The sequence below is a fragment of the Oncorhynchus mykiss genome, chromosome 21, assembly GCF_013265735.2.
Source record: "Oncorhynchus mykiss isolate Arlee chromosome 21, USDA_OmykA_1.1, whole genome shotgun sequence".
Lineage (NCBI taxonomy): Eukaryota > Metazoa > Chordata > Actinopteri > Salmoniformes > Salmonidae > Oncorhynchus > Oncorhynchus mykiss.
In genome coordinates this window covers 3,003,118-3,018,487 of record NC_048585.1, presented here as the reverse complement: position 1 = coordinate 3,018,487, position 15,370 = coordinate 3,003,118, and the positions used below count along the sequence as shown (strand labels likewise).

At 45.5% G+C, this 15,370-nt stretch overlaps 1 protein-coding gene across 2 annotated transcripts in view; it reads right to left on the bottom strand.

Annotated features, from left to right (window-relative positions):
• LOC110499725 (thyrotropin-releasing hormone-degrading ectoenzyme-like) overlaps nucleotides 1–15,370 on the bottom strand; it is a 417,686-nt gene that overhangs the window by 219,085 nt on the left and 183,231 nt on the right. For both annotated transcript variants that reach the window (XR_005038456.1, XM_036956614.1), the window contains exon 4: nucleotides 7,243–7,397. Coding sequence is in view for 1 of the 2 variants with exons in the window: in XM_036956614.1 (XP_036812509.1) it covers nucleotides 7,243–7,397 (155 nt within the window). In the remaining variant the exon portion in view is untranslated. The remainder of the gene's footprint in view (nucleotides 1–7,242; nucleotides 7,398–15,370) is intronic.

The window sequence follows — 15,370 nt, the reverse complement described above, 5'->3', positions numbered from 1 at the left end:
CAGGGACCAGAATGACAATCATGTCCATGATAATGTAGTTCTGTGTAGTACAGATCAGGGACCCGTGATGAAATTCCATTACCGCAATCACTTCACTGTCTGTCAAAATAAAACATGTCAAAGTCAATAGCTGACACTCCATTCTTTCTGCCGACTCTGTTGAATCTTAATTTGGAGCAGATATTTAAGAGAATTTCTGGGGAAATGTGGACACGTAAAAAACGAAGAGAGATTTTTACCAAAATTCTGTTACCGAACTTAGCATCTGCACCGTTCTCTCGGTAAATGTGTATAGGTAACATTTTCAGTGTAAATTGTTAAAAGTAGCCCTTGTGCATAGAGTTGTTAAACTGTGAAATCAATGGTTTTCGTTTGGCATTAATTTTAAAGTGGATGTTTCCCAGACCGTCCAAACATTATACTGGGAACTCTTACTTCCTGTCTGTACGATTCATTTTGTCTTCTCAAATAATTCTGACTCCTGACAGTATGTACATAGCTATATTGTTTGCCTGTTTGTTTGTACAACATTTTAATTAGTTTTGTTTGTTATTGTCAAGGATAATATTTGTACCGTGATCCTCCATTCATATGTGTATTGTATATAAAATAAATGTTTTTTTTATTTTTATAAATAGCGTTCTGAATGTGAATATGAAGCCATTCCAACAATGCTCACTTGTCGAGACAGTCTCCCACAGCCGATAAATAATCAACTGTCAACATAGAAGACCAACATCCCAGTTGCTCCTCAACACTGAAGTGTCACAAAGGCTGGTGAGTGTCACAAAGGCTGGTGAGTGTCACAAAGGCTGGTGAGTGTCACAAAGGCTGGCGAGTGTCACAAAGGCTGGTGAGTGTCACAAAGGCTGGTGAGTGTCACAAAGGCTGGTGAGTGTCACAAAGGCTGGTGAGTGTCACAAAGGCTGGTGAGTGTCACAAAGGCTGGCGAGTGTCACAAAGGCTGGTGAGTGTCACAAAGGCTGGTGAGTGTCACAAAGGCTGGCGAGTGTCACAAAGGCTGGTGAGTGTCACAAAGGCTGGTGAGTGTCACAAAGGCTGGTGAGTATCACAGAGACTGATGAGTATCACAGAGGCTGGTGAGTGTCACAAAGGCTGGTGAGTGTCACAAAGGCTGGTGAGTGTCACAGAGGCTGGTGAGTGTCACAAAGGCTGGTGAGTGTCACAGAGGCTGGTGAGTGTCACAAAGGCTGGTGAGTGTCCCAGAGACTGGTGAGTATCACAGAGACTGATGAGTATCACAGAGACTGATGAGTATCACAGAGACTGATGAGTATCACAGAGACTGATGAGTATCACAGAGACTGATGAGTATCACAGAGACTGATGAGTATCACAGAGACTGGTGAGTATCACAGAGACTGATGAGTATCACAGAGACTGATGAGTATCACAGAGACTGATGAGTATCACATAGACTGATGAGTATCACAGAGACTGATGAGTATCACAGAGACTGATGAGTATCACAGAGACTGATGAGTATCACAGAGACTGATGAGTATCACAGAGACTGATGAGTATCACAGAGGCTGGTGAGTGTCACAAAGGCTGGTGAGTGTCACAAAGGCTGGTGAGTGAAGCACAGAAGAAAACAGACACAAGCAGAAAGTCCTTTCACATTATTCCAGATCAATTCTGAGGAGAACAAACATTGGGAGGAGAATATATATTTCTTTTTCAATGTTCCACTTTTTACTGGAAAACATAAAAAATGGGCTTGCCTTCGTTTGTTTGATCTCTCGGTAATAGACTGTAACAATGCCAGGCCCAGAGAGTGGGTTAGAAAATAGTACTGTATCACAGACAGACAAGCTGGAGAGAGAAGCAGCTTTGATATTCAGTACTGTAACAGACAGCTGGAGAGAGGAGCAGCTTTGATATTCAGTACTGTAACAGACAGCTGGAGAGAGAAGCAGCTTTGATATTCAGTACTGTAACAGACATGCTGGAGAGAGGAGCAGCTTTGATATTCAGTACTGTAAAAGACAGCTGGGGAGAGGAGCAGCTTTGATATTCAGTACTGTAACAGACAGCTGGAGAGAGGAGCAGCTTTGATATTCAGTACTGTAACAGACAGCTGGAGAGAGGAGCAGCTTTGATATTCAGTACTGTAACAGACAGCTGGAGAGAGGAGCAGCTTTGATATTCAGTACTGTAACAGACAGCTGGAGAGAGGAGCAGCTTTGATATTCAGTACTGTAACAGACAGCTGGAGAGAGGAGCAGCTTTGATATTCAGTACTGTAACAGACAGCTGGGGAGAGGAGCAGCTTTGATATTCAGTACTGTAACAGACAGCTGGAGAGAGGAGCAGCTTTGATATTCAGTACTGTAACAGACATGCTGGAGAGAGGAGCAGCTTTGATATTCAGTACTGTAACAGACAGCTGGAGAGAGGAGCAGCTTTGATATTCAGTACTGTAACAGACAGCTGGAGAGAGGAGCAGCTTTGATATTCAGTACTGTAAAAGACAGCTGGAGAGAGGAGCAGCTTTGATATTCAGTACTGTAACAGACATGCTGGAGAGAGGAGCAGCTTTGATATTCAGTACTGTAACAGACAGCTGGAGAGAGGAGCAGCTTTGATATTCAGTACTGTAACAGACAGCTGGAGAGAGGAGCAGCTTTGATATTCAGTACTGTAAAAGACAGCTGGAGAGAGGAGCAGCTTTGATATTCAGTACTGTAACAGACAGCTGGAGAGAGGAGCAGCTTTGATATTCAGTACTGGGGAGAAGAGCAGCTTTGATATTCAGTACTGGGGAGAAGAGCAGCTTTGATATTCAGTACTGGGGAGAAGAGCAGCTTTGATATATAGTACTGGAGAGAAGAGCAGCTTTGATACTCAGTACTGGAGAGAAGAGCAGCTTTGATATGCAGTACTGGAGAGAGGAGCAGCTTTGATATTCAGTACTGGAGAGAAGAGCAGCTTTGATACTCAGTACTGGGGAGAAGAGCAGCTTTGATACTCAGTACTGGGGAGAAGAGCAGCTTTGATACTCAGTACTGGAGAGAAGAGCAGCTTTGATACTCAGTACTGGAGAGAAGAGCAGCTTTGATACTCAGTACTGGAGAGAAGAGCAGCTTTGATACTCAGTACTGGGGAGAAGAGCAGCTTTGATACTCAGTACTGGAGAGAAGAGCAGCTTTGATACTCAGTACTGGAGAGAAGAGCAGCTTTGATACTCAGTACTGGAGAGAAGAGCAGCTTTGATACTCAGTACTGGGGAGAAGAGCAGCTTTGATATTCAGTACTGGAGAGAAGAGCAGCTTTGATACTCAGTACTGGGGAGAAGAGCAGCTTTGATACTCAGTACTGGAGAGAAGAGCAGCTTTGATACTCAGTACTGGGGAGAAGAGCAGCTTTGATACTCAGTACTGGGGAGAAGAGCAGCTTTGATACGAACAGTACTGGAGAGAAGAGCAGCTTTGATACTCAGTACTGGAGAGAAGAGCAGCTTTGGTACTCAGTACTGGAGAGAAGAGCAGCTTTGATACTCAGTACTGGAGAGAAGAGCAGCTTTGATACTCAGTACTGGGGAGAAGAGCAGCTTTGATACTCAGTACTGGGGAGAAGAGCAGCTTTGATACTCAGTACTGGGGAGAAGAGTAGCTTTGATACTCAGTACTGTAACAGACAGCTGGGGAGAAGAGCAGCTTTGAAACTCAGTACTGTAACAGACAGCTGGAGACAAGAGCAGCTTTGAAACTCAGTACTGTAACAGACAGCTGGAGACAAGAGCAGCTTTGAAACTCAGTACTGTAACAGACAGCTGGGGAGAAGAGCAGCTTTGATACTCAGTACTGGGGAGAAGAGTAGCTTTGATACTCAGTACTGTAACAGACAGCTGGGGAGAAGAGCAGCTTTGAAACTCAGTACTGTAACAGACAGCTGGAGACAAGAGCAGCTTTGATACTCAGTACTGTAACAGACAGCTGGAGACAAGAGCAGCTTTGAAACTCAGTACTGTAACAGACAGCTGGGGAGAAGAGCAGCTTTGATACTCAGTACTGGGGAGAAGAGTAGCTTTGATACTCAGTACTGGGGAGAAGAACAGCTTTGATACTCAGTACTGGGGAGAAGAACAGCTTTGATACTCAGTACTGGGGAGAAGAGCAGCTTTGATACTCAGTACTGGGGAGAAGAGCAGCTTTGATACTCAGTACTGGGGAGAAGAGTAGCTTTGATACTCAGTACTGGGGAGAAGAGCAGCTTTGATACTCAGTACTGGGGAGAAGAACAGCTTTGATACTCAGTACTGGGGAGAAGAGCAGCTTTGATACTCAGTACTGGGGAGAAGAGCAGCTTTGAGCTGTAGAGATGGGAGAGGGAGATTCTCGGTCAAAACAGAGTGTGGTCCAGCAATGGATGGTCCATTGAGGAGCCAGACACAGCAGAGAGAAAACCTGTTTTGCCGGATGAGGCTGTGTGTGTGTGTGTGTGTGTGTGTGTGTGTGTGTGTGTGTGTGTGTGTGTGTGTGTGTGTGTGTGTGTGTGTGTGTGTGTGTGTGTGTGTGTGTGTGTATGTGTGTGTGTGTGTGTGTGTGTGTGTGTGTGTGTGTGTGTGTGTGTGTGTTCAGGCTTTGTCCAGATGTCTAATTACAGTGTGAGCGCAGCAGGAGGATGTGTTAAACGGTATTTCCTCTCCAACTATCTGTTCTCTCTATAATGAGGAGATAAATAGACCAATCAGCTGAAGCCAGGACATATACAGTACACTGTGTCCTAAATGTCACCCTACTGTAATTCCCTACTACACACTACCCTATGGTCCATGTTCTAAAGAAGTGCACTACAAAAGGGGAAAGGGTGCCATTTTGGGACTCGGGCAGGATATATATAGGACCCCAGGGTGTTAATCTGCCAGTGTAGATGCCGGTTGGTGCTTGGTGTGTATCCTATCCTGTCAGACTGTGTAACCCTGGCCCTATAAACCCTCTAAGGACAATGTGCTGAGTCTGAACAGAACAGAACAGAGCAGAACAGTGCAGGAGTGTTTCAGTGTCCTAGACAGAGGAAGAAACGTGGGGGAAATGGCTCAAATTCAAGTTGAATGGAAAGAGCTGAGTTTTAAAGGGGACATAATGTGATCCTGTACCCCAACACACATCAATCAGATGGACGGTTTAAGCAACAGGGCTAACAGTACCCAATGCAGTGTTCACCTGTACCCCAACACACATCAATCAGATGGACGGTTAAGCAACAGGGCTAACAGTACCCAATGCAGTGTTCACCTGTACCCCAACACACATCAATCAGATGGACGGTTTAAGCAACAGGGCTAACAGTACCCAATGCAGTGTTCACCTGTACCCCAACACACATCAATCAGATGGACGATTAAACAACAGGACTAACAGTACCCAATGCAGTGTTCACCTGTACCCCAACACACATCAATCAGATGGACGATTAAACAACAGGACTAACAGTACCCAATGCAGTGTTCACCTGTACCCTTTGGATACAATTACAATAAATTCATTTATCAAAAGTTCCAGCACAGCCGTTTTTATCTCAATATCAAATCATTTTATGGGTAACAATTCATTACCTTACTGTGATTGTTTTCAACAAAAATAGCTTTTTAGCAAAGAGCAATTTCTCAAGCAAGAAATTAGCTAAGAGTGTCTGGGAGTGGTCTGAGTTGGGGAGGGGAAAACTGAAAACGAGCTGTTATTGGCGGAGAGGTTTGGAACACTCTTTCTCATTGGTCTAAATAGGGTGGCGATCTTAGTGAGTGGACTATTGTGATTCAAATAAGTCTAATTGAAAATGAATGAATGGGTGTATTTGGAAAGAAAACATCACCTGTCTGAACTACAGGGGTGGTGCTTTTAATTTATCATCACAACAACTACTGACTGTTAGAACGCACGCAGAGGGTTTAATGTGTTACGGTCTGCATCTCACTAATGGTATATTTATGCAGAAACATGGAGCTGGGTTTTTTCCATTACCTATAATGACTGTGCCAGATGTGAGTCTCTGATCTCTGTCAAGCCTTCATTAACCTGTGGATACGGCAGCAGTCCTCTTTGTTACTGATATACATAAAAACCCTTCTGATCTCTATCAGCCTTTCTCCTCTGCTAGACAAACTAATGGACTGTGTGGGTGTGTATTTGTGTGTTTATACGTGTGTGTGTGTGTGTGTGTGTGTGTGTGTGTCTGTGTGTGTTTTCTATGTGTGTGTGTGTTTTCTATGTGTGTGTGTGTGTGTGTGTGTGTGTGTGTGTGTGTGTGTGTGTGTGTGTGTGTGTGTGTGTGTGTGTGTGTTTTGTGTGTGTGTGTGTGTGTGAGAGACAGAGAGAGAAAGAGTCTTTGATGTAAACCCAGAGAATCATTCAGGCACCTGTCTGAGAGGACCCAGGGACAACAGAGTAGAACACAAACACTCAGCCCTCATCCTATTGTCATCAAGGAGCCTGGTATAACTGAAGCCCTACTCTGCTGTGGTGACGAAGAGCCAGGAGTGTTTTACCACGTGACCTGATCAGAAAAACATCCCCTCAGTTACAGGGTATAATTAAGAACCCATGGTTTCAAGTAAGGAACAACTCCGGGCCCTAAAGATGGCATGAGTTTAGTCAGTAGTGTTTTGTACCTGATGGTACGAAAAGTGTAGTGTATAGAATTACCTAGCGTAGCATAGCATTACATAGCCTAGTGTATTGTATAGTAATGTAGCCTAGTGTAGCATAGCCTAGCCTAGCATAGCATAGTATCTTATACCTGATCGCTGATCTCATGCACCACCACCATAATGAGCTCCATCTGGTAAGAGAAATGTAGCGTAGCCTAGCCTAGCATAGCATAGTGTATTATACCTGATGGCAGATCTCATGAACCACCACCATGGTTAGCTCCATCTGGTAGGAGAAGTGTAGCATAGCCTAGCATAGCATAGCATAGTGTATTATACCTGATGGCAGATCTCATGAACCACCACCATGGTTAGCTCCATCTGGTAGGAGAAGTGTAGCATAGCCTAGCCTAGCATAGCATAGTGTATTATACCTGATGGCAGATCTCATGAACCACCACCATGGTTAGCTCCATCTGGTAGGAGAAGTGTAGCATAGCCTAGGCTAGCCTAGCATAGTGTATTATACCTGATGGCAGATCTCATGAACCACCACCATGGTTAGCTCCATCTGGTAGGAGAAGTGTAGCATAGCCTAGCATAGGCTAGCCTAGCATAGTGTATTATACCTGATGGCAGATCTCATGAACCACCACCATGGTTAGCTCCATCTGGTAGGAGAAGGATGAGACCTCTGGGTCCAGTAGGATCTTCTGCTCTACAAACACACTCAGACCCCAGTTCTCCATGGCAGCGTAGGGGTGCTTGGGCACGGCCAGCAGGTCTGGTGAAAACACAGAGAGGTTAAAGGTTAGAGATTAAAGGTTAGAGAGACGGAAAAGACAAAACAAAACAACCTTGAATTCACGTCCACCTGTTGACACCATAGAAGTCAAAACAACTAAAAAAGGACCAAGGCACTCGTCATGTAATTAGTTTCAAATGCCTTTATGTAAGTTATGTAAGATCGGCTCCCCGAGTGGCGCAGCGGTCTAAGGCACGGCATCTCCAGTGCTAGAGGCGTCACTACAGACCCTGGTTCAATTCCAGGCTGAATCACATCCGGCCGTGTTTGGGAGTCCCATAGGGCGGCTCACAATTGGCCCAGCGTCGTCTGGGTTTGGCCGGTGGTAGGGCCGTCATTGTAAATAAGAATTGGTTCTTAACCTAATCAATAGAACACCAAGTTTGAAACTCGTGACGTGTTTTAGTCAGCATGTCCTTCGTCAAGGGAGAAACCAAGATACAACGACCCAACGCTGTCTTCTACTAAAACAGACCACGCTTGTCGTGGAAATTTCCTCTATTTACCAAATCATGGGAGCAAACCACAACACAAGTCAGAGTTAGTTATCAAAGTCCATATTTTAATTATATGAGCTCTATCACAACCCTGTGACTCTCAGATCAATTCAGTGTCTATCAATGAATTCTCTGAGAGTCCCTCACACATTGTAACTGAGATCCTTTAATAGCAAAAGACACACATAGTCAGACAGCATAGACATAATTTATTGTTCAGCTTTGTCTCCTAAACTATGTTATTTTCTCAAACTCAGAACCATAAACCAATCCTCCATATCAACAGGCATATATCAAATTATCATTTAGATACAACCAATTCTAAATACAACCAATCCTGGACAAGCTCACGGGGTGCATAGAATGATTCCAGACACTGCCATCCTCCTCTCCCCGATGGGAAAAGTAGGGAGTGACTGGCACACAGACACAGTGGAGTAAAAGATATGTTTACACATGATGACACCTTGACCTCTCCCCTCTCTGCGGCCCATGCAACTTAGTCTTGACATAGAATAGATATCTGCCAATGGCCACCACTATAGTACAACAAAATACATTCTTATGAGAAATAACTCATAAGCATATCATATCATGTTACCCAACTAATCCTGATTATTCCCCAACACGCTCCACTCAACCCTGGTTGAAGAGGGAGTGGGTTACAACATAGTTAGTGGTCATTGGACAACAGCTAGTAAACAATAATATACATTCAACAGTGAAATAGATATGTTTATGCATATTCATAAATTAATTAGAACAACTGGAATATATATGTTTATGCATATTCATCACGGAATTAGAACAACTGGAATATATAAAGTAGTACCAGCCTTGAATAGTTTGTCTTTTTGGTTTGGCAGACAGGTTGTGAAGAATTGGCATCACAAACGTACACAACCATGAACGCATACACGCACACACACACGCACGCACGCACACACACACACACACACACACACACACACACACACACACACACACACACACACACACACACACACACACACACACACACACACACACACACACACACAGGTCAAAGGTGAGAGAGGAAGAGGACACAGCCGAGACAAGAGAGATTTACAGACACCAGGTTAAAGGACATTTCAAGGCAACCATTGTTTACGTGTTTTACATGGACCACAAAGGCTTTTCTTTATAGGAGATGAGGAGAGTAAGAAACTTCTCTTTATATATACATATATGTGCCTTGTCACTGGGAAAATACATATATTTCTAAAACCCCCAGGTTCTCTTGACTAAGAGTTCTCTGTGACAGACGCTGAGTGATGGAACACATTTCCACAGTCAGATGAAGAGAGTGGTTGAGTTCTCTGTGACAGCCGCTGAGTGATGGAACACATTTCCACAGTCAGATGAAGAGAGTGGTTGAGTTCTCTGTGACAGCCGCTGAGTGATGGAACACATTTCCACAGTCAGATAGAGAGTTCTCTGTGACAGCCGTTGAGTGATGGAACACATTTCCACAGTCAGATAAAGAGAGTGGTTGAGTTCTCTGTGACAGCCGCTGAGTGATGGAACACATTTCCACAGTCAGATAGAGATAGTTCTCTGTGACAGCCGCTGAGTGATGGAACACATTTCCCTGGTTTACACAGAGAGAGACAGAGACGTTCCCAACCCGGGACAGATGTCATTGTGTTTCCCTTTTAAAAACAACAGCCCTGGTTTACACAGAGAGAGACAGAGACGTTCCCAACCCGGGACAGATGTCATTGTGTTTCCCTTTTAAAAACAACAGCCCTGGTGTACACAGAGAGAGACAGAGACGTTCCCAACCCGGGACAGGTGTCATTGTGTTTCCCTTTTAAAAACAACAGCCCTGGTTTACACAGAGAGAGACAGAGACGTTCCCAACCCGGGACAGATGTCATTGTGTTTCCCTTTTAAAAACAACAGCCCTGGTTTACACAGAGAGAGACAGAGACGTTCCCAACCCGGGACAGATGTCATTTTCTTTCCCTTTTAAAAACAACAGCCCTGGTTTACACAGAGAGAGACAGAGACGTTCCCAACCCCGGACAGATGTCATTGTGTTTCCCTTTTAAAAACAACAGCCCTGGTTTACACAGAGAGAGACAGAGACGTTCCCAACCCGGGACAGATGTCATTGTGTTTCCCTTTTAAAAACAACAGCCCTGGTTTACACAGAGAGAGACAGAGACGTTCCCAACCCCGGACAGATGTCATTGTGTTTCCCTTTTAAAAACAACAGCCCTGGTTTACACAGAGAGAGACAGAGACGTTCCCAACCCGGGACAGATGTCATTGTGTTTCCCTTTTAAAAACAACAGCCCTGGTTTACACAGAGAGAGACAGAGACGTTCCCAACCCGGGACAGATGTCATTGTGTTTCCCTTTTAAAAACAACAGCCCTGGTTTACACAGAGAGAGACAGAGAAGTTCCCAACCCGGGACAGATGTCATTGTGTTTCCCTTTTAAAAACAACAGCCCTGGTTTACACAGAGAGAGACAGAGACGTTCCCAACCCGGGACAGATGTCATTGTGTTTCCCTTTTAAAAACAACAGCCCTGGTTAACACAGAAAGAGACAGAGACGTTCCCAACCCGGGACAGATGTCATTGTGTTTCCCTTTTAAAAACAACAGCCCTGGTTTACACAGAGAGAGACAGAGACGTTCCCAACCCGGGACAGATGTCATTGTGTTTCCCTTTTAAAAACAACAGCCCTGGTTTACACAGAGAGAGACAGAGACGTTCCCAACCCGGGACAGATGTCATTGTGTTTCCCTTTTAAAAACAACAGCCCTGGTTTACACAGAGAGAGACAGAGACGTTCCCAACCCGGGACAGGTGTCATTGTGTTTCCCTTTTAAAAACAACAGCCCTGGTTTACACAGAGAGAGACAGAGACGTTCCCAACCCGGGACAGATGTCATTGTGTTTCCCTTTTAAAAACAACAGCCCTGGTTTACACAGAGAGAGACAGAGACGTTCCCAACCCGGGACAGATGTCATTGTGTTTCCCTTTTAAAAACAACAGCCCTGGTTTACACAGAGAGAGACAGAGACGTTCCCAACCCGGGACAGATGTCATTGTGTTTCCCTTTTAAAAACAACAGCCCTGGTTTACACAGAGAGAGACAGAGAAGTTCCCAACCCGGGACAGATGTCATTGTGTTTCCCTTTTAAAAACAACAGCCCTGGTTTACACAGAGAGAGACAGAGACGTTCCCAACCCCGGACAGATGTCATTGTGTTTCCCTTTTAAAAACAACAGCCCTGGTTTACACAGAGAGAGACAGAGACGTTCCCAACCCGGGACAGATGTCATTGTGTTTCCCTTTTAAAAACAACAGCCCTGGTTTACACAGAGAGAGACAGAGACGTTCCCAACCCGGGACAGATGTCATTGTGTTTCCCTTTTAAAAACAACAGCCCTGGTTTACACAGAGAGAGACAGAGACGTTCCCAACCCGGGACAGATGTCATTGTGTTTCCCTTTTAAAAACAACAGCCCTGGTTTACACAGAGAGAGACAGAGACGTTCCCAACCCGGGACAGATGTCATTGTGTTTCCCTTTTAAAAACAACAGCCCTGGTTTACACAGAGAGAGACAGAGACGTTCCCAACCCGGGACAGACGTCATTGTGTTTCCCTTTTAAAAACAACAGCCCTGGTTTACACAGAGAGAGACAGAGACGTTCCCAACCCGGGACAGATGTCATTGTGTTTCCCTTTTAAAAACAACAGCCCTGGTTTACACAGAGAGAGACAGAGACGTTCCCAACCCGGGACAGACGTCATTGTGTTTCCCTTTTAAAAACAACAGCCCTGGTTTACACAGAGAGAGACAGAGACGTTCCCAACCCGGGACAGACGTCATTGTGTTTCCCTTTTAAAAACAACAGCCCTGGTTTACACAGAGAGAGACAGAGACGTTCCCAACCCGGGACAGATGTCATTGTGTTTCCCTTTTAAAAACAACAGCCCTGGTTTACACAGAGAGAGACAGAGACGTTCCCAACCCGGGACAGATGTCATTCTGTTTCACTGAGTCCATGCCGAATTCCCGGCTCTCTACTGTCAACACTGTTACTGTGCTTTCTATTGTGTTTTCAATAAACATCACCTGCAGAAGTAAGACATAATCTGCTCCTTTAAGACTAGCTTCCTTAATCTGGGAGACTGGCAGTATCATGACGTGTGATTGGCGCATTGACAATTTGGCCCAATGGCAGTGCCCGCAGGGGTCAGGTGTAGAAGAAACTAAATCTCTTATTTATAAAAACCAGGAAGCGGGAAGATTAGACTTGTGTTTTTGTGGGCATAGTAGGAGGCCTGTAAATTCAGGCGCCTGTAAATTCTACACGCCTTATCACAGCCTTGGCAAAATCAAGTGTTTTTGATCCACTCCTTATCTTAGTCAAAGACAACATGCGGTGCGGGTTTTAAAAAAAACAAGTTAGAGTAAGTACTGTGGCTGTCGCAGCCGCCTTAATACGATTACTGGGGTGTTTGGGGAAGGAACTAGATACACGCTATGTACATCCATTTGCATATTCCTTTGAGGTAAATGACTGATCATTTCTGGATGTGAGGGGTTATCTATCGCTTGGCGTGTGCCAGAGAAATGTGACATGGGATACATGTGCCCCTGTGCCTCACGCCTGTAGAGTATCGGGAGGCTGTGACAGGGGAGGGAAAGCATCCCAGTGTTGGTTAGACATAGTTTAGGAAGCAGCAGGAAGGAGCTAGAGGATATCGTGAATAGACTTAGAGAGAGAGAGAGAGAGAGAGAGAGAGAGAGAGAGAGAGAGAGAGAGAGAGAGAGAGAGAGAGAGAGAGAGAGAGAGACGTTCTCACACCGATGGCTCTCATAACGACGTCTCTTACAACGACGGTTCTCACAACGACGATTCTCATAACAACGTCTCTCACAACGACGGTTCTCACAACGACGATTCTCATAACAACGTCTCTCACAACGACGGTTCTCATAACAACGGCTCTCACAACGACGGTTCTCACAACGACGGTTCTCACAACGACGGCTCTCACAACGACGGTTCTCATAACGACGTCTCTCACAACGACGGTTCTCATAACAACGTCTCTCACAACGACGGTTCTCATAACAACGTCTCTCACAACGACGGTTCTCACAACGACGGTTCTCACAACGACGGTTCTCCTAATGACGATTCTCACAATGACGGATCTCACAACGATGGATCTCACAACGACGGTTCTCACAACGACGGCTCTCATAACAACGGTTCTCATAACAACGGTTCTCATAACAACGGCTCTCATAACAACGGTTCTCATAACAACGTCTCTCATAACAACGGTTCCATTAACAACGGTTCTCATAACAACGGCTCTCAGAACGACGATTCTCACAACGACGGTTCTCACAACAACGGTTCTCACAACAACGGTTCTCACAACAAAGGTGCTCATAACGACGGCTCTCACAACGACGGTTCTCATAACAACGTCTCTCACAACGACGGTTCTCACAACGACGGTTCTCATGGCTCCAGGACAACAAAAAACAAGATGAAGGTGGAAAAACAACAACAACCGCGTCGTTATAAAACAGGCATGACGATGACAAGCTAACCAGACGTTTCTATTGAATCAGCATCCTAGAATTAGACGTGAAGAGGAAACGATAATGGAACAGGCAGGCTCTAATTGGCCATTGTAATTGTGATTTATGACTGAAAGACTTGACGGCTACGGGGTAATTCCAGTTTTATGTTGGCTCTGCATGGGCTGCATGCGCTTCCAATGAGGCGGCTGATGTCAATGAACAGGGGCACACGCAGGTCGACACGCTGGATCCACACAGGTCGACACGCTGGATCCACACAGCTCGACACGCTGGATCCACACAGTTCGACACGCTGGATCCACACAGGGCGACACGCTGGATCCACACAGGGCGACACGCTGGGTCCACACAGGGAGACACGCTGGATCCACACAGGGCGACACGCTGGGTCCACACAGGGCGTCATGCTGGGTCCACGCAGGGCGACACGCTGGGTCCACACAGGGCGACACGCTGGATCCACACAGGGCGACACGCTGGGTCCACACAGGGCGTAATGCTGGGTCCACACAGGGCGACATGCTGGGTCCACACAGGGCGACACGCTGGATCCACACAGGTCGACACGCTGGGTCCACACAGGTCGACACGCTGGATCCACACAGGTCGACACGCTGGATCCAAGCAGGGCGACACGCTGGGTCCACGCAGGGCGACACGCTGGGTCCACGCAGGTCGACACACTGGATCCACACAGGGCGACATGCTGGGTCCACGCAGGGCGACACGCTGGATCCACAAAGGGCGACACGCTGGATCCACACAGGGCGACACGCTGGATCCACACAGGGCGACACGCTCTTACCATTTTCACGAGAGGAAACGTTCATTAGCTGACTAAATAGAGGCATCCACTTTCTGACACGTAAAATGTGTGTGGTAATATGCTTTCAAGGAAGGAAACGTTCATTAGCTGATTACATGACGGTATGCATCTATCTGTCCAGACACCACAGCCCTTCTAACAGGATGCAGTAGGAACACTTCTAACAGGATGCTGTAGGAACACTTCTAACAGGATGCTGTAGGAACACTTCTAACAGGATACAGTAGGAACACTTCTAACAGGATGCTGTAGGAACACTTCTAACAGGATGCTGTAGGAACACTTCTAACAGGATACAGTAGGAACACTTCTAACAGGATGCTGTAGGAACACTTCTAACAGGGTACAGTAGGAACACTTCTAACAGGATGCTGTAGGAACACTTCTAACAGGATGCTGTAGGAACACTTCTAACAGGATACAGTAGGAACACTTCTTACAGGATACAGTAGGAACACTTCTAACAGGATACAGTAGGAACACTTCTAACAGGATACAGTAGGAACAGTTCTTACATGATACTGTAGGAACACTTCTAACAGGATGCTGTAGGAACACTTCTAACAGGATGCTGTAGGAACACTTCTAACAGGATACAGTAGGAACACTTCTAACAGGATGCTGTAGGAACACTTCTAACAGGGTACAGTAGGAACACTTCTAACAGGATGCTGTAGGAACACTTCTAACAGGATGCTGTAGGAACACTTCTAACAGGATACAGTAGGAACACTTCTTACAGGATACAGTAGGAACACTTCTAACAGGATACAGTAGGAACACTTCTAACAGGATACAGTAGGAACAGTTCTTACATGATACTGTAGGAACACTTCTAACAGGATACTGTAGGAACACTTCTAACAGGATACAGTAGGAACACTTCTTACATGATACAGTAGGAACACTTCTAACAGGATACAGTAGGAATTTGTTACACTTCTAACAGGATACAGTAGGAACACTTCTTACATGATACTGTAGGAACACTTCTAACAGGATACAGTAGGAACACT